We start from the raw sequence: 19456 nt of genomic DNA, 5'->3' as shown, positions 1-19456 counted from the left end.
AAGGTCTGCCGCTTGAAGGTTTTACGGTCACTTATGGATCAATATTTTTCAAGAAGGGGGAAACATTCGTAGGTATACCATGAGTTTGAGTGAGAAAAAGGCTTTTTCATAAACATCGAAATCTTTGAAATATATTTTCAAATTGGATATATGGTAATAGCTAACCTTAGATAAAGAACACCCATACCTTTTTAATAGGATTTCCCAACAAATTTGATGACGTAAGATTTTAAAATCAACAAACCTAGGTTCAATGGCTTCCTTATTCTTTCTTGAGTTTCAAAGAGAAATATTTGAAAGGGGAAACTATTTTTGTTTGATTTTGAGTTTTGGGGAAATAAGGGTTTTTATGAATTTTTAGAATACCAAAAACTATATACACTAATGATATAAACCATTTAAAATCAACCCCACTTACTAAGCAATTAAAAAAAATTCTCAACAACCTAATTTAGGCAGAACCCGTCAGGGACCACGCCCCCTTTGACGGGCCGTGAAGGGGCACTATTGCTCGTGGTGGTGCACGTGGTCCTTTGAATAGTGGGCTCCTCCAGCTTGCCAAGCCCTCAAGGTCCTAAGGAATGTCCACGAGACTTGCCAGGATCCGTGAAGACCATGAGTCGCGGTGAAGGTCGTGCTTATAAAGGTAGTAGATACGGAGAGGTTCCTTGTTTGCCACGGCTCCAAGTGACCTTCACGGACACTTTAAGGGACCATGGTCATGAACACTTACGGTGAAGTGGTCCGTGGTCATGGGGCGGTGCTTGGCCAAGGTTGAGCAGTCATGGCCCCTTGGTTTACGACCTCCCCACCTTGTCTTAGCACATGCCTTCTTCTTAAACCACCATTTAGAGTCTAGAATGTTCCTTGACGTTGACTCACTAAACTCTATCAAACAAGATTCGGGACTCCAATACACCACATAGACAAATACACTCACAAGACTAGTTCTCGAACGTCATGGTCAACCCTTGACGTTCAGCCTCAAAACTATTCAAAGTAGACTTTCAAAGTCAAAACTCAAAATTTTAACAAGTTACCAACTCGTAGAACACATATAAAGCTCTAGTTTATCCTATTTCATATTTAGGGTCATTACGTTATCCCCACATGGAGACATTTATCCTGGAATGACACCTTCAACACATTAAGGACAACAACTCAAGGAAACATCCCACAATCATGCATGCAACATCAATATAATTACACACAACTAGGAGGAAACATCAACTCCACATACCAAAGGCTAAAACAACTTCTGCAATTCAAGAAAGTAAGAATATACCTACCAACTCCTTATGCACAAACTTGACCATTTTTCATTTCATTGGAGGAACTTCTTTCTCCAAATAACATCATGCTCATAATAGCATTAAAAGTCACAATATGCAATTTCTCATAAAAATCATAAATATGCAACTTCTTCATAAAATACATTCACGCATGTTCACAATTTCACTTCATGTAGCAAATAGACTACTCAAACTAGTTTCACATGGACATGAGGAAACATAATTAATGAAAAATTATTTTGTCATTTAAAAAGTATTCAAGGAAAAGATGCAAAACATAAGTAGAATATATAGAAAATTATTTTTTTTCACACAAGACTCCAAAACGTAAAACAATCTACTAGGAACTCTTTGTTCTAGGCTTGAATAGGCACATTAAGAAAGAGGTAAGGACATCACACTCTCAACAACCTTACTACTCAACTTGACATCCCCCACTTAAGGGTAAATCGAACTAAGGTCAACATGAAAAAGGAACCTCATTAAGAAACTCTTGCTCACATCAAATTTATGAACACCACTCAAGGTCCAAAATCTTTTAATTCACTAAACCTCTTGAAATGGAAAGATCAATCAAGCCTAAATCATGACCACCAAAGACTCTCAAAAGACTTACCATCTATCCACAACATCCCTAATTTAGGAGAAAATCATAATATCTCTTTTAAACTCCACTCCTTCTAATTCTAAGGACGGAGGAAGACAACATTAAGCCTTCATACTCATCACACCTATAGATTTCTAAAACACTATAATTCACAATCTTTTTCAACCTACCACAAAACTCAACCCAACTAAGACAAGTTCTACCAATAATACACATAATCATAAGGCAACTCATTTAACGTAAAGTCATCATCACAATCTTGCATCTCACATCTATCATGTTACAAGGCCATAGTTGGCATCGCAAACAACCTTTTTCTCTCCCTCAACCTTATAGAAAAACTCTCAAGGGGGTTCACAATCTAAGGAACATCACATAAGGAATAAGAAAAAGATAGTATAGAGAAAATCATTATGGAATAAACCGAAGAATGAAGAAGTGAAACTTTCTTAGCACCCAATAGACTCATATTAATAATATGGCGCGCTTCACATTATGAATTAGCCTATACTATATGTAGTTTAAGACAACCTAAGAACATTTTCAAAAACCTTATGCTTTGATACAAAGTTTGTCACAACCGAAGAGCACCCCCAAGTCGCGACACGGTGTACTTGACCTAGAAAAGGTCTTGTAAAAGCCTCATGGATCATTCATTAAATATGATACTCAATAATAGAGACGAATTAAAATTTTCTTAATACATGAAGTTACTTTCATTAATAACAAGTGGAGGACTTCTAACGTTATACACTTCTATTTGAAAAACCATCTGATACATTAGAGTACAACATATGAGACTAAGCCCATACAAAACTTAAAAAAAATTCTAAAGGACTTAAAAGAAAAATAAATGGGTATTTTCCTCAAATCTATGAGGACTCACCAAGTGTTAATCTTCAATCCCCTTAGAAATCTATCCATCAACCATACAATATAAAATATCCAATCCCAAAACTTTAGTCAAAGGGGAAGAGAAGGGGTTAAAACAATTGAGTATAACTATGGAAGCCATGGTAAACATACTAATAGTGATATTTATAAGAAAAACTTAATTTTATGCCATTTGCTAAAAATTAATGAAAATACAAGAATAAGAACTATCATGCTAAGCCATAACCAATATACAAGATATTAATCACATAATAGACATGTTCAACTAGTACCAATATAAGAAACATAACCATATTTGTCAAATAAGCTATTTCATCTTTAAAACTCTGCACCTAGAGTTAACCTAATACCCACCTAAGTAAGACATGAAGTGATCAGCCAAACAACTTCTTCATACACACCTAGGTGTTCCTCAAGACTGTAAAAGATAAGGCCTTTCATTTTAAACATAACCCAATAGGTCAACCTTTATTAATATAAATATTTAAGGAAACATTCGACGCATTTAGGGAACTTTCACATATTAGCAATTAGGACATAGGGAACTCACTTTAGTACATTCAAAGCCTATACATGTCATGTATAGATAGCATACCATACTACTATTTGCACATTGTATACCGATCCAATACCTAGAGTACACATCCCAAATGATAATAATAGGCATTAACCAACATAGATCACACTAGCTAGGCATGAAATCCGGTGTTATAAGACTCCACACCATGTAAGGCGTTCAGTTTGATAAGGTACCATTTCATGTAGGAACATGATATAGGAGATATCAAAAGACATTCATTGTACTCTATCATCATACTTGGGAAGAGCTATCATCTTAACCATATCAACTCGGTGCTTACCCTTAGTTTCCATTGAGTAGTTTAATTCACATACATATACTAGAGAGGGCTAAAACATTAGGTATACCGACTCATAATACTTCATACCGAGAAGGTCACCATGATTAGGTCAACCAATGACATTTCATTAAGGATAGCTGATTGACTTTCTTAAAGATGGTTCTCTACCGTTACAACCCACCATCTCTAAGTCTATAATTTCACACAAGAAGGAGGCCCCATCATTAGGCTACCGCTTCAAAATTATACATTCACCTCGGTATCTAGACTTATCAAGAAGGGCCACTATTATTAGGTATACTAGTTTAGGATATAGCCTAAAAGTCTCACTAATCATTCATAGAAAGGGAACCATACTTAGGTCTACCTATTCTAGATATTTATTCATTCATTTCTCAAGAAAAAAATGCCTAATCCTACCAAGTAAAGAGATTACATTCAAAAACATTCGTACATCAAGGAGAGGCACCTAAGTCTACCAATTAAGATGTTACACCACAATATAAAGGTCCTTCACATTCTTACATCATCACATATGAGCATTAAGAAATAATCATACTTCAAATAACAATACTGTAACACATTATATAAGACTTCCTTGAGATCACATGAACACATTTACTTTAGACATTCACATATACCTTAACATGATAATACTTCAAATTCGTCATATAATGCCTTCAAGGCCATGGTCACAATATATAAACAATAAGCAAACACCACCACCATAAGTGAACCAAACCATAAAAGAGCCAGTAAATATCAATTAAACATGAACATTAAAATAGGTCACTTACCATTTTCCAACAGGATAATCATCATCATTGAACACCCAAAAAATTTATCACCACACGAAGACTTACCCATAACTTGCCCACAAGGGCATAATTCCAAATTCACCCATAAACAAACAATCCACAATCAATAGGTATATAAGACAATAATAATCACTAATACCGTCCAATCTAAGCATAATTCCATCAATAACCAAACATTATCATAAAACCCACTTTATTAGATAAATTTAGGATTTTAGTCAAGAGCATCGGTTCATTGATTTTTACTATAAGAAAAACTATAAACATTAATAATAACATATCTAATCAAGTGAAATTGTTTCATGCAAGAACCCATGAATTTAAGTGAGAAAGTGGGTTTTTCATAAACTTTGAAATCTATTTTTAAATTGTTCCTAAGGTGATAGCTAACCATAGATAATGAAGTACCCTACAATTTTATTAAGATTTACCAAGAAATTTGATGAATAAAGCTTTGGAAATCCACAAACCCTAGCTTTAATGAATTATTTCTTCTTCCTTGAGTGAGGTGAGAAATATTTGAAAGGGGAAACTGTTTTTATTTGATTTTGAGATTTGGGGAAATAAGGGTTTAGTGACTTATTAAAACACATAAAACTATATATGCTAATTATACAAACCCTTTTAAAGCAATCCCACTTAAGAAACTATTAAACCAAAATAACACAAAAGCCCTAATTTAGACAGCCCCAATTAGGGACCACCTCCCATTTGACGGGCCGTGAAGGGGCGCCAAGGCACGCAGAGGTTTTTGTTTTACCTTTTACAGTGCAATCTTCCAACTTACCAAGCCCTCAAAGGCCTAAAAGAAGTCCAAGAGACCTTCAACGATCCATGGTGAAGACTACGAGTCGTGGTAAAGGTCGTGGTCATGGAGGTAGTAACTAGGAAGAGGTGTCATGCTTGACATGCTACCAATTGACCTTGACGGCCAGTTCTACAGATCGTGGTCATGACCACTTGACGGTAAGTGGTCTGTGGTCATGGGCCAACGTCGAGTAGCCTTACCCCTTTTGTTTAGGCCTTTCCCTCCTTGGATTTGCACATGCATTATCGTTAAATAATCATTAAAAATGCCTTTTAATATGGAGTCCAAAAAGTTCTTTGACGTTGAATCTCTAAACTCTTTCAAACACTACATTACACCACATAGACACATAAACTCACAAGACTAGTTCACGGAAGGTTATAGTCGTCCCTTGATGTTCAACCTAAAAAATCTACAAACTAGATTTTCAAAGTTAAAATTAAAAATTTAGAAAGTTATCAACTCATAGAACATATGTGAGGCTCTAGTTCATGTTATTTCATTTTAAGGATCATTACATCAATACTCCACCTGAGGAACCTGCAACAATAGGTCGTAGTTCGCAGTCAAGGTAGGAGTCGAGTAATAGCTAGGCGTAGAGGTTGTGGAAGAGTAGATCCTACGGGAAATGACATACCGATTTATAGTGCTCCTACCAATTAGAACCCTCATATGCATAATGAAGATATTGAAGAGGATAATGAGGTTGGGGATGTTGAGGAAATTGGACGAGTCGAAGAGGTGCGAGCAGTGACTATGGTTGTTCTCCACTTGGATACAATGTTAGCACAACAGACCACATCATTCTTGAAGGGGTTGGATGATCTTGGAGTGCTTCAATCTATGCAAGTTCATGTTACTCCTCTTGTTGCTAGATTTACACCCAAAATAGGTGGAAATGAAGATTTTATGATTTGTTCTATCCTTTGTTGGGTTCCTTTATGACCGACAATGAATATGACATTATGATTATGTTTTTCAATCTTAAGACTCCAGTATTTCTGGGTTTTAACACTGAATATTCTATAAATTTACCTTAGATTGTTTTGAAAGACTACATAAATTGGGTTTTGTTCACCCGCATGAGGTTGAGCTTGTGTCTTTCCAACTTCAAGGTGAGGCTAACCAATGGTGGAGAGATTATATGGTTTGAACCCAGTTTCATGTTTTGTTTCTAGAAATTTATGTACTTAGAACTTTGAGGGATTGCAAGAAGGATGAGTTTATGGCCTTAGAGAAATGTGGTATGTTAGTGGCCACATATGAGTTCAAGTTCCATCCTTTATAACAGGATTGAATTCTCATTGCAAGTATTATCTATTCATATGACTTTAATAAGGAGGAGCTTTAATGAAACGACATATTATGTTTAGAAAGTAGAGGGGGTGAGGCGAGATGTTCAAGCTAAGACGTGTTCTTAGAGAGTCAAGAATTCCAATAATTTTCAGGTCTCTTATTCTAAGGTATCCGGTTGACCAACGTTCGCAAACCAAGTGAATTCAACCCTCTATGCCCACCTCGATAGGTACCTACTCAAGAACTCCATCTTATAATTTTACGAAACACCATGCAATTCCAATGACCTAAGCTAAAGCCTTGCATCATGAATAGTAACTTATAATGGTTAAAATATTGTTTTTAAACCTAGTATCTGTAATTAACATTGTTTATAAGTGTTAGTACCTAAACATCAAGAAACGACTATGGCATTCGGAAGATATTTAAAAATATAAACTAGTAGGTGTTCTTAGGTTTTGTGAAGGTTTGGAAGTGTCGTACGGTGATTAAACCATGTAAAAATGTTTTAGATAAGTAAAATAATTTGTTAAGGCTCCAAAGTTCTAGGTACGACCCCCAAGGACCACCCTGAGGTCCTTAAGGAGGACAAAAGCATTTAACCAAAAGCTGCCAAAATGTAGCACCCATCTACAAGAGGCAGTGACACACCGTCAATGGACCTACGACCCGTAGGTGTGTCTCGTGGGTTGATACTTAGTCTCCCCACAAATACTCCCCCAAATCCCACTCTCTGAAGCAAGTCACATACAAGCAGGACGGGCCGTACCACCACCTACGATCTGAAGGTGGTGGCTGCAAGTGGCTACAGTTTTTTCAAAAATTAGTTTTAAGTAAAGGGTCTTATTAGGAGTTAGTTATTTAACTAGGTTTTAGGAGGGGTGGTTAGCGACTTAATTACCTAATTAAACATAACTATAAGATCCAATCCCAAGACCTTAAGTAATTATAGCTAAACTCACAAAACAATGTCAAAACTCTCTCATCTCAAAACTCAATTGAAGAAGAAGATCAAGCTTTATCTAGGGATTCAAGAACAAGAATTTTCTCCATTAATACTTAAGGATTAACAATGTATGGGAACTCTTAAGTCTTTGGATTCCTTCCCATAAGAGTTTCATTCAAAAAATGATTTCAATGTTCTTCTAAAATTATTAGATTCCTCTCAATTTCGTAGGTCACTTTTAAACATGACATAATTGGTATATAATTAGATAATTATTATTGCATATTAATGTTATTGAGCGAATTTAAGTGTTGTTAAGGTTTTTGATCTAATTCTTTATTCCTCTTCTCTCAACCCTAACCCTTGTATTGTGTTGAATGATGATTAGAAGTTATGTAATTCAGTATGTTCTTGTATAATTACTTATTGTATGGTTATTTTAACCTTATTTTTGGATGAATATCATGAATTCAGGATGCAGTCTTTAAAGGGTATATTGTAAGCCATGGATAAAACCTTCAAGGTTATGAACATGCTATTGTTGTATTGCTAGTTTATTTTTGGTAAGGTTGATTACTTGAAGAATGAATGATGGATTTATGAATGTATTATCATGATATGAATGACATGATTGTGATGTTATGGTGGGTGTGTTACTATGTGGAATTGAAAGTAATTTTTGTACACATCTTATCACTATGTTATGAAGTAGTGTTCTCACATGATGTTGGGTTTGTGATGAAACAACTTTATCATTCTATAACCTATGAGCTATGTATATGTTCTATGAGGTATTAATCCCCTAAGACCTATATTATGAATTGATGTTTAAGAAATACTTAAAGATACTTCAAAAAGCTTAGCACCGATTGAACTTGAAAATGAGATATGTTCCTTCACAAAGGAAGGGAGGTTGACACTTTATGATCTCATGAGGTGGAAACTACAGTTCTAATTATCATAATGATGGTTTTTATCGAAACCTCCTTTTTCCTTAACTATGTCCCCCCATACGAATCTTAGCTATTTGATCCACCTAAATGCTGTTACGAGTGTAATATCTTACCTTGGCAAGTAGGACACCCTCCTTTTGGTGTGACGGGCTCAAACCAGATTCCGTGTAGCTTACATAGTCTATGTAGGTTATGGCACAACTTCCTGAATGTTAAAATAAATAAATGAATGTAAGAACATGGACACTGAGTAGGACTACTTAAGGGTTTCTACATAGTGTAGGTAAGATTATAAGACTTTACCTACACATTACAGAAGTGTGTCCTAAGAGGGTCTCTAGGGTGGGTTATTTATGTATACTTATTATGAATGATGTGATGTTGGTCGCACTTGATATGCACGGAGTTGGTTTCACTTGTTATGGTGATATATGAAGTACATGACAATGCTTATTTCTTGACGGTTTGCTTGGTGTGTTGGGGTTATGGGGCTTCACATGTACATTGCACTAGTAAACATGAATTGGGGGTTATGAGTAATGTCTTATGAAGTATTGATAAAATTAACATTATCATGAAATGTTGAACTATGGATTATTATGATTTACTTATGATTGTGGATATTTCTTGTTATGGTATGGGCTTGTGTATATGTTTTTGGAATGTGCATAAAGGCTTACAAAGTAAATATAGCATGTTTTTAATGAAATGTCCTTTTGTGCATGTTTTTAAATGTTTTACTTACATAGTTTCCATACTTAGTATATGTGATTTATACTAACCCATATTTCTTTAATTTTTCTACACAAGTGTATGTTCGGGTCATTGAGCTGATTCAAGTCTACTCTTGAACAAATATGGATTTCTATTCCCATGTTGGTAAGTCATCATGTCCTATGAAAGAATGCTTTGATTCTCAATTAATCTACTTTCACATTCCTTACTGAAAGACTATGTTGTAATTCATATTATAAGACTTGTTATTTATTTAAGGGCTAAGTCCCTAATTTCATACTCTTACATGTTGATGGAAATTTGGGAAAAGCTAGTTTATAAGATGATATATGAAGTGAAGCTCAACTTTTAATCAAATGTTCTAAATTTTCCGCTTTTATTTTTCTCTAATATGCAATGATGAATGCTAAGATCGTGTCTAAGACCTCTTCGAGGACAAAGATGTCGGTTACGACTACGGGCTTCTCTCAGGTCGTGAAAATCATTGTATCAGAACGTGACGTTGAATAATGGTAGGAATAAAGTCTCACAAAACCACATCTATGTAAAGTCGTGTTGATAATTGTAAAGTGCACCATACTTACGAATTAGAGGCTATGTGATACTTAGTAAATTTTTACTTCTTTTGGTATTCTTAAGTTGTGCCTAAGATTGTTAACTCTATGTGTCCTTAACTTCTAATCCTTTTTTTGTGAATATAGGCTATGGCTTTTAGAAGGGCAGCTGCAAGAACAGTTGAAGAGGAGACTACAAATGAGGGAGTTCCTTCCCAAGGAAACCAAGCTCCTCCTCAAGAACAAGTTCCTCTATGTGGACAAGCTCCAGTTAATCCTCCAGTCATGACGGATGCAGAGATAAGGTCAGCTTTCCTAAATTGACTCAAGCCATGGCAACTTAAACTAAAACTATGACAACACAAGCTAACCAGGAAGTAGCACCCCTTGTCGATCAAAATGCTAGTACTATGGTTTCACATATGAGGGATTTCACTAGGATGAATCCTCCAATTTTATTTGGATCTAAGGCGAAGGAAGATCCCAAAGATTTCCTAGATGAGTTTTACAAGATTTTATATGCTATGGGGGTAACTTCAAATGAGAAGGACGAACTAGCCACATATCAACTCAAAGATGTGGCTCAAACATGGTACACCCAATGGAAGGAAAATAGGGTTTTGAGAGTAGGTCCCTTAAGTTGGGAAATCTTAAGTAGTACATTTTTTGATAGATTCTTCCCAAGGGAGAAAAGAGAAGCAAAAGTGGAAGAGTTCATCAACCTTCGGCAAGGAGGTATCATTGTTCAAAAATACTGTTTGAAATTCATTAAGTTGTCTAAATATGCCTCGCATTTTGTGACTAATTCTAGATATGAAATGAGTCGTTTTGTGACGGATTTGTCCGATGATCTTGTGGAATAGTGTCATACGACAATAATTCACAATGAAATGGACCTTTCTTGTTTGATGGTACATGCTTACAAGTTGAGGAGAGTAAGCTTTAGAAGAGAAATAGTGATGCCAAGAGGGCAAGACCCTATGATAAGGAACTTCTAAGGGTAAGTTTGAGATCCTAGACAAACCAATGTATAAGAAGAGATTCTCCAACCAAGTTTCTTTTATTTTGCCAAAGGCTAGCAAGGATAGGGTACGTTACCCTAAGCCTCAACGGGGAAAAAGTAGTAGTTCACCAAGTGTGAAACCTAATTGTGCCAAATATTTCAAGAAGCATATGGGTAAATGTCTTGTGGGTATGAACAATTGTTTTCGTTGGGGAGAAGTGGTCATATGGTGAGGTATTGTCCCATGAGCAAGAATCAAGATAGGGAGAGTAACCAAGCACAAGCAAGTTATTCTAATCCCGGTGCTCCTAACACTACAAACAAGCACATATTTTTTGGAGGTTTTATTAGGGAGGTCAATTCAACCCCCTGTAATTTGGTTAAATTATAGAGGATTAATTAACCCCTGGAATTTTGATACAACTACCAGGGGTTTGTCAACCTTAGCTATCCTTAATATTTAAATTTTATAACATCACAGAGCTACTTTAAACCTCATTTTTTTCCGGAGCAACAAAAAATCTAACTATCTCACATTATTATACTGAACTCATCGAGTATTATCAGCCAAAATTGCTTTGAACTCCATCTGTTCTATATGGTGGCGGAGCTACCTACCACCGTCTTCCTGCTCAATAGAGTGGTCGGAGCAAGAATGAAGATATGAGGTGGCGATGAGGATTGTTTGTACGGTAATTTCATATATTTCACTTTCCTATCCAAGAAAAGCTTCTCGAAGGTTTCTAATGGAAGATCCATGTAGTATCTGTTTTGTATGTCATTAATTGGGGTTGTTACTTGTTAGCATCTTCATCTATAATCAAATACCTAATGTTCTGCATCCATTGCATCTCAAAATGTCTCACAATTTAAGGATTTCATTCTAAATAAGGTATAGAAATCATAGAAGATGAGCCATCCAACTTGTGAATTTTTCTCTGACACGTTACTATGCATTGTAAATCTGTAAATCAGCTTGAGTTTTTTTTTTCAACTTTGAATTGCTCTAGATTTTTTCGACATTTGTATTGTGATTATAGACAATTATTTTTTCAGAAAAGGCTCTGATTGGTAAATCAAATGTTCCTTTCGAGATTTGTGTCCTCCAGCATTATCGTCAGATTGTGTCGAAGTTCAACTTTAATCTGGTATGTGTTTGTTGGGTCCTTGATTTCCCTGAAGTGATGGAATCTGTCTACAGTATCCGTTTAGCATTTAGTTTTTCTTCGTGTTTATAACTTTTACTTTCTGAGACAAAATATTAATAGTGGCTTCTAATCAAATGATTGGACTGAAATCAAGTCCTTAGTTTAACTATCAACATTTGTGGATTTTCTTCAATGTTTTATCCTCATCTGTTTTTTTTAGAAGTTATTTTTTAAGTTGTTAATTTGTACTCCACTTTGTTTTAGAATTGATTGATGATGTTAAGACTTAACCACTCAAGGTTCAATAATCTACATGCAACTACTTATAGGAAGTGGGGCTCTGTCTCTCAGAAAGACATTGTTTTGGCTTATATTTAATAGTTAGAGAGGAAAACTTCAGACACCAAGGACGTGAATTAGTGCTCAATGAAACATTGGGTGATTTCTTCGTGTAGACACTAAGATCACTCTCTGCAAACTGGTGCACAATAACAATGGTATGAGGCCATGATAAGTTTTATGAACAAACCTAGGATCTTGGTTTGTATGTTTGAGTTTTATGCTTGAGAAAGACAAAGTAACTGACATCTGTTTGATATTTATCATCGTATATAACTGGATGTAAGTCTAATTTTTAGCACTTCCTTGAAACAACTCCTTTGTTATGTCTTTCCCAGCAGTGTTTCTTCAATAATGGCTCTGTTACAACTCGTATGGATAAGATTGTCTAGGGAGCAAGAATAAAGTCAAACTATAGTATAATATATATAAAAAGTTCAGAATAACATATGCATGTCGGCTTGTACTCTAGCAGGTCCAGCATGTTGATCGTTTTCAGTATTTCCTTTACAAGCAAAAGTTACTTGTGTGTGCAGCAGCACTTTATGCTAAAATACCTATTCTCGATGTGTACTCTTATTCTACAGATACTATATGCTCCGTCACTCAAATGAGAATAATTATGTACTTACAGTTTTCGGCATACAGAATGAAGCAGTAAGCACTACTTTATAATGTTTAATTGTTTCTTGGTACATTTATCCATTAGGAAGTTGATACTTCAAGGACAAAAAGAAACAAAATGGAAAAGAATTGAAAAATGACGCAAGAACTAAATTTTCACATCATTACTTAACAAACTACTCTTCTTGACAGAGTAAACAAGGAGATCAAGTCACACTATTGGACCCCATTTGCAAATTTGTTTATATTGAATTTGAAGACAGTACAAACTAGGGTACACTTATTAGCTATGTTATCAAATACATGAAGAGGATCTTGTGCATAAATTCCCCTTCGTTTCGATTTGTTTGTGTTGCTTTCTTTCTTTAGCCCGTTTAGAAACTGTCTTCTTTGACCCTATTTTTTTATTTTAGAGTGAAATGAACCAGCAGCTTGGAGACTTCTGGCCTTGATGTTCTCAGGGATTTAGTTCTCTACCTTATCAAGGAAATTTTATTGCTCAAGGTGTTTAGACTTCTGGCCTTTAAGTTTGCATATAAAAGTTAGTTGCTTTTATGATTAGAATCTTGATATCTACCTATAACACTAATATACTTGCGACTTCTTGGTTTCGTATTTCAAACTTATGCTCGTGTTCAATCCAGAGCAATTTTAAAACATGTAGTGTGATCTTGTTCTTTCAAGTATACTTGTTTCTATTCTACCTGATTCAAACATTCAATTCATTACCTTTCTAATGACAATTAGCAGAGTCCGAAGGACCGGACAGACCAGCAGGTTAGAAGCTGAAGGTCAGAACTAAAATAAGGGTTACTTTGCACTTTCCTCTATTCAAATTCGATACTTAGTTGTGCTAAACACGAGGGCTTTTCTTTTTCTTATCTATCTTTGGCCTATTTTACTATTGTCTTATTCTAAACTTGAAGTAGTTGTTGTCTCTCTTGTTCTTGGTCTCTGTGTTGTGTTACTTCCTTAAGATGTAATATTGGGGATATCCAAAAGTCAGGTAAACTGGAATCTTTTTTCAGCAGGCCAAGGATTGAGCAGTGCTTATTCTTAAGTTGCTATTTTTTTTATATGTTTTTTGGTTCATTTGTTAATTAGAACTGAAGTAGCAAGAAGAAAAAGATGTAGGCTTTTCATTTTTCATCAGGCCAAGCTATGTGACCAGTGAGTTTTCTTTTGCTCGTTCTTTCTCGACTGGTAATCAACTGTGTTGTGAAACTACTATTTAATAATGTTACGAGGTGGTAGCCATGTGTGGTAAAAGGCGGTGCTTACACTGTAACCTTAATGTCAGTCTCATCTACAACTTCATCCAACTTTCTTTTGATCTTGAAGTTCTGATCATATTTCATCTCCTAATTGGCTCCATTCTCAAGAATTGGGGCTTGTGTTGTTCCAACTCAGGTGCCAATTAAGGAGGTGAGAATTTCTCCACTCTCAAAGAGTATCGGAAAGCCAAGGGTTCAAAGGTTAGACTTTTTCTGATGCAAATGTTAGTTTGTTTGAGTTGGGAAGTAATCAGTTGACTCTTATTTGCAGCAAACTAGTGGCAACAAACTGCATTTGCTTCGCCATTGGACTATGGAGGATGTGTATGTATTTCCCCAAAGAAATGTTTTCTCCATAAGGTTGGAACTCCATGTTATGTAGAAGTCACAATGATCTGTAATATCAGCAAATAACTTTGCTGTTCTAGCTCATTTGCAGTTACTCATAATGGAGATAATCAAAGTAATGAAACTGCTGGAAGTGGTGATTCCTTGAATGAACAGGAGTATAGACATACTATTGAACTTGAAGATGATGATAGAAAGGTTGAAGAAGTTTTGGAATATCTAAAACAAATGGAGAATGACGCTAAACTGAAGCATCTGGCAGAGCAAACTTAGAGAACTGCAAAAACATGTCAAGGAGTATTGATGCAGTTATGAAGACTAATACTTGCTAAAAGTGCAGTGATGAGCAATTCAAGAGTAGTAAGAAGGTCAATACTCTTATGCTTGGATTCTCATAGTTCTGTGAGAGCCATTCTGTTCTATATTTTGTACAAGGGAAGTCATAAAATGTTGATGGTGTTGCGTACTAGGTTCTTAGTCAATGAAGAAATTTGTATCTCTTTCCAGAAGCATACCAGGCAAGTGGAGACTCAATCTCAACATCCTTAATATGTGCAAATAAACGAAAAACTCCGCTATACTAATTTGCTTGCCCGAAGGGAGGATATAATCTTATCTTTCTTAGGCTTGTACACCTATTTCCACTCTATTTTTCCCTTCCTGCAATTTCTAGAGTCGCACACTTTGTATTACAATAAGCTCCACATAATAGGGGGACAACTAAGTAATGCGTAAGATTATGTCAAAGTTAGTCATATCAAAAATCACCAAATCATCGAATGTATGAATTCCCATAACCAAAATTTGAAAAGTACGATAGACATAGGTAATTATGACTGATTCTCAAGGTGGGGGTAGAAACATGAACAGGGGCATCAAGATTCAAAATTCATATCAAATTCCGAGGAAAATCTCTTGAAAACATAAGAATAAGTAGAACCCAGATCAGACAACACATTACCCATCCGCTCATAGACAAGAAAAGCACATATGATCGTCGCGTCAAATGCCCCTGCCCCATTCTTGCCCGAAAAAGAATACCATTTAGCCCTATCATCTTGACGAGCTAGTTCCGTGCCTGGTTTCATGTTGGCGCTACCCCTGTTACTATTTCCTATACCTCCACGACCTCATTCGTTACCTCCTCGCCCACCTTGTGGACGACCTATTCCAATGTTGCCATTTCTCGCTGGAATTACTACCCTAAAATACTGTTGCGTAGACTCAAACACAAGCGGATGGCGAAGATGTCTATGCATATGCTCAGGTTCTCCGCAATTAAAGACACTACGATGGAAAGATGGTCGATTTCCCATCGAAGGTGCGAATCCCTACCTATTCTTAAAATATAATGACCCGAGAGCACCCCTTAGTCATAACGACGTCTTAAACCTCGAAGAGGTATTATAAAATCCCTTAGCATTCGTTATTGCATATTATATAGAATAAAAGCAAAAAATTTACAACTTTTCATTTGAAGTTCAACTTCACTTCATATATCATTATAGAAACTAGCTTGTCTCACATTGCCATCTAGACATAAGGTATAAAAATTGGGACTTAACCCTTACATCAAACAAGTCTTATAATACATATTACAACATATTCTTTCAATAAGGAATGTGGAACTACATTGAGAATCAAAGCTTTTCGTCCTCAAACTTCAGCAATCACCAACTTGGGAATAACAATCTATGTTTCTTCAAGAATGGAGTAGAATCACCTCAATGTCCTGCACCTACACTTGTATAGAAAATTAGAAGAAATATTTGTTAGTACAAACCACATGTACTATGTATGCAAACTATGAAAGTAAAACATTTGAAAACATGCACAAAAACACATTTGGTTAAAATCATGCTCTATTTACCGTGAAAGCCTTTATACACATTCCAAGAACATATACACAAGTCCATGCCATACCAAGGCATATCCACATTCATAAGTACATCATAATACTTAAACATTTCATGTAAAAGTTCATTTTATCAATATTTCATAAGACCTTACTCATAAACCAATTCAAGTCTACTAGTGCAATTTACATGTGAAGTCCCATAACCCCACACACACCAAGTAAATCATCAATAAGATCATAAGCATTGTCACTTACTTTATACATCACCTTAACAAGTTAAACCAAGGCCATGCATATCAAGTGAGACCAACATCACATCATTCATAATATGTATAAATAAAGAACCCACCCCATAACCCCTCTTAGGACACACTTGTAGAATGTGTAGGTAAAGTCCCATAACCTTAGCTACGCTAAGTAGCATCCCTCAAAGAATCCTAGGTAGTGTCCATCCTCTTACTTTTATTCATTCAGTTTAATGTACAGGAAACATGGAATCCGGTGTCATCCCCTCATACTGCGAGGACGATTTTCTACTTTCCAAGGTAAGACATTACTTTCGTAATAGCATCTATGTGGATACACTAGCTAAGATTCGTATTGGGGGGGGGGGGACATAGTTAAGGAACTAGGAGGTTGTTTCTAGAAACCCTGTTTATAATAAATAACATTGTATTTTGAATCTCATGAGATCATAAGTGTGAACCTCCCTTCCTTTGTGAAGTAATACATCTCATTGTCAGGTTTACACGATGCTAAACTAAAATTTTGTTTTTTGAAGAATCTTTAAGTCTTTCTTAAATATCAATTCATAATATAGGTTTTAGGGGTTAACCCCTCCTATAAAATTTACATAGATCATAGGTTTTAGGATGATAAAACCCCTTAATATCAAATCCAACATCACGTGAGAACAATACTTTATAACATGGTCATAAAATGTATATAGAAATTACCTTAAATATCACATAGTAACACACCCACCATTACCTCACAATCATCACATTAATCTCATGATAATACATTAATAAATTCATCATTCATACTTCAGGTAATCAACCTAACAAAAGATAAACAAACAATACCACAATAGCATGTTCATAACCTTGAAGGTCTTACCCTTGGTCTTCAAGATACCCTTTCAAGATTACATCCCAAATTTATAATATATACATAATTTAGGTTAACATCACCATAAAATAGTTAATTATACAATAACATACTCAATTACATAACCTCTAATCATCATTCAACAGAATTCAAGGGTTAGGGTTGAGAGAATGGGAATATACACGGGTCATTAGAGAAATAGGTCAAAGATCTTAAAAACACTTAAATTCATTCTATAACATTCATATTCAATCATAATTATTCAATTCTAGAGCAAATATTTCATGTTTGAAAGAGACCCATGAAATTAAAAGAAATATAGAAATTTGTAAGAACAATAAAATCAATTTTGAAGAACCTCTTGGATAAAGGAGTACTAAGAGTGAAGAGTTCCCATAGATTTTTAGAATTTACGGATCAATAAAGAAAAGTCCTATTCTCGAAGCCCTACAGAAAGCTTGATCTTCTTCTTCTTTAATGGATTCTTGAGTTGAGTGAGTTTTGACTTTTTTTTTGTAAGTTTAGATAGAATGACTTGGGGTCCTGGGATTGGGATATTATAGTTAGGTTTAGTTAGGTAATTAAATCACTTACCACCCCTCCTAACCCCTATTTAAATAAATATCTTGTAATAAGACCCTTGACTTGAAACTAATTTTCGAAAAACTGTAGCCACTTTAGGCCACGACCTACGGACTGTAGGTGGTGGTACGACACGTCCTTCTTGAACGTGTTTTGCTTCAGAGAGTGGGATTTGGGAGACTCTCTGTGGGGATAATAAGTCAAAACCGACAAGCCATTCCTACGGGGCATAGGTCTAGTGACAGTTTGTCACTTTCCCTTGTAGGTGGTTGCTGCATTTTTGGCAGCTTTTTGTCAAATGTTTGGGTCCTCCTCTAGACCCCCCGAGGGTGGTCCTTGGGGATTTTACCCGGACGTTTGGACCCTAAAAACATTATTTTACTTATTTATTTTTTTTACATAATTTAATAACCATACTTCCAACCTTAACAAGACCTAATAACAACTACTATTTATTTTATTACAAACCTTTCGGGCGTCATGGTCATTTCTAGACGTTGGGTATTAACACTTTCAAACAAAGTTAATTATATTATATTACGTCTAGAAACATCATTTTAATCATTTTAAGTCACTATTAATTATGCAAGGCTCTAGCTTAGGTCATTCGATTTCCTTTGTGTTTCAATACTCCCCTTCTTAGGAACATTCATCCCTAAATGAAACTTTTAACCTTTCTAGGGAATACAATGACTCATTACTAGCAGCCCAACCAACATATGATATATAATAATTTCAAAACAAAGGATGAAAAAATGCATCACTATAAGGTAGGAACTACCTAAACAACCAAATATGCACATACCTCATCACTTCACATCATGCAAGGAGGTAGGTAAACTGAAATCGATCAGCCAAGATTCAAGGAAGAGATTGAAGATAAGAAGATCAGCCAAAGATTCAAGAAAGATATTGAAGATCAAGCAAGATTCAAGGAGTTCATCTAACAGAGGAAGGAATTGATGTAATCATGCACATATCTGATATGGATATGATTCAACAAATCAATTCAAATAACTCAAGGAGTCATCCATGAATTCTTGATTTACAACTCCCTTGGGTTTCCGAAACTGGCATCATCTTTCACATCTATATATACCTCTCTTAGTCTTAGATGTGATGTACACACTTCACTTGAACTTTTATTTTAATCTTCTTTTATATTTCATAAAACTTTGTACACCTTTGAGTGAACAATTGTAAAGAAAGGACAAAGAAAGATCTGAGTGTAGGTTATACAGGTAGAGGTTGTGTCAAAGAAGAAGATCTAATTTGCATATTAGACGGGCTCTTAATCATAACATTCTGTAACACCCAATTTCTCAACAAGATCTTAAAGAAACCCTTGTAACCCAAGGGGAATGGACTAGGCACCACATCGGTGATCCGAACCAGTATAAAAATACT

At 35.4% G+C, this 19456-nt stretch overlaps 1 protein-coding gene across 31 annotated transcripts; it reads left to right on the top strand.

Moving 5' to 3' along the window:
- Window positions 1-10830: 10830 nt before the first annotated feature.
- Window positions 10831-15137, top strand: LOC101258090 (uncharacterized). Of its 31 annotated transcripts, none has more exons than XR_011220818.1 (6): window positions 10837-11458; window positions 11823-12910; window positions 13291-13381; window positions 14288-14352; window positions 14423-14511; window positions 14591-15137. XR_011220818.1 is itself a non-coding variant. In XM_069297216.1 (6 exons), exons 3-6 carry the CDS (start codon window positions 12848-12850, stop codon window positions 14770-14772), a joined length of 363 nt encoding a protein of 120 aa, XP_069153317.1. In that variant the 5' UTR covers window positions 10851-11458; window positions 11823-11914; window positions 12841-12847; the 3' UTR covers window positions 14773-15137. The 31 variants fall into 31 exon arrangements, 4 of the variants coding, with proteins under 4 accessions (XP_069153307.1, XP_069153317.1, XP_069153301.1 ...); XR_011220813.1 differs by having other exon boundaries at window positions 10838-11458; window positions 14260-14352; XR_011220821.1 differs by having other exon boundaries at window positions 10841-11458; window positions 11823-11914.
- The last annotated feature ends 4319 nt before the right edge of the window (window positions 15138-19456 follow it).

This window comes from Solanum lycopersicum, chromosome 1 (assembly GCF_036512215.1).
Source record: "Solanum lycopersicum chromosome 1, SLM_r2.1".
Lineage (NCBI taxonomy): Eukaryota > Viridiplantae > Streptophyta > Magnoliopsida > Solanales > Solanaceae > Solanum > Solanum lycopersicum.
This window is presented reverse-complemented; position numbering and strand designations above follow the sequence as displayed.

Excerpts from the sequence above, each read along its gene's own strand:
- LOC101258090 (XM_069297200.1), top strand. The coding sequence starts at position 12,864 with ATGAGAATAATTATGTACTTACAGTTTTCGGCATACAGAATGAAGCA. Across the intron at positions 12,911-14,259 it reads TCGGCATACAGAATGAAGCA|AATTGGGGCTTGTGTTGTTC; the intron begins GTAAGCACTACT and ends TCCATTCTCAAG. Across the intron at positions 14,353-14,422 it reads GGAAAGCCAAGGGTTCAAAG|CAAACTAGTGGCAACAAACT; the intron begins GTTAGACTTTTT and ends TCTTATTTGCAG.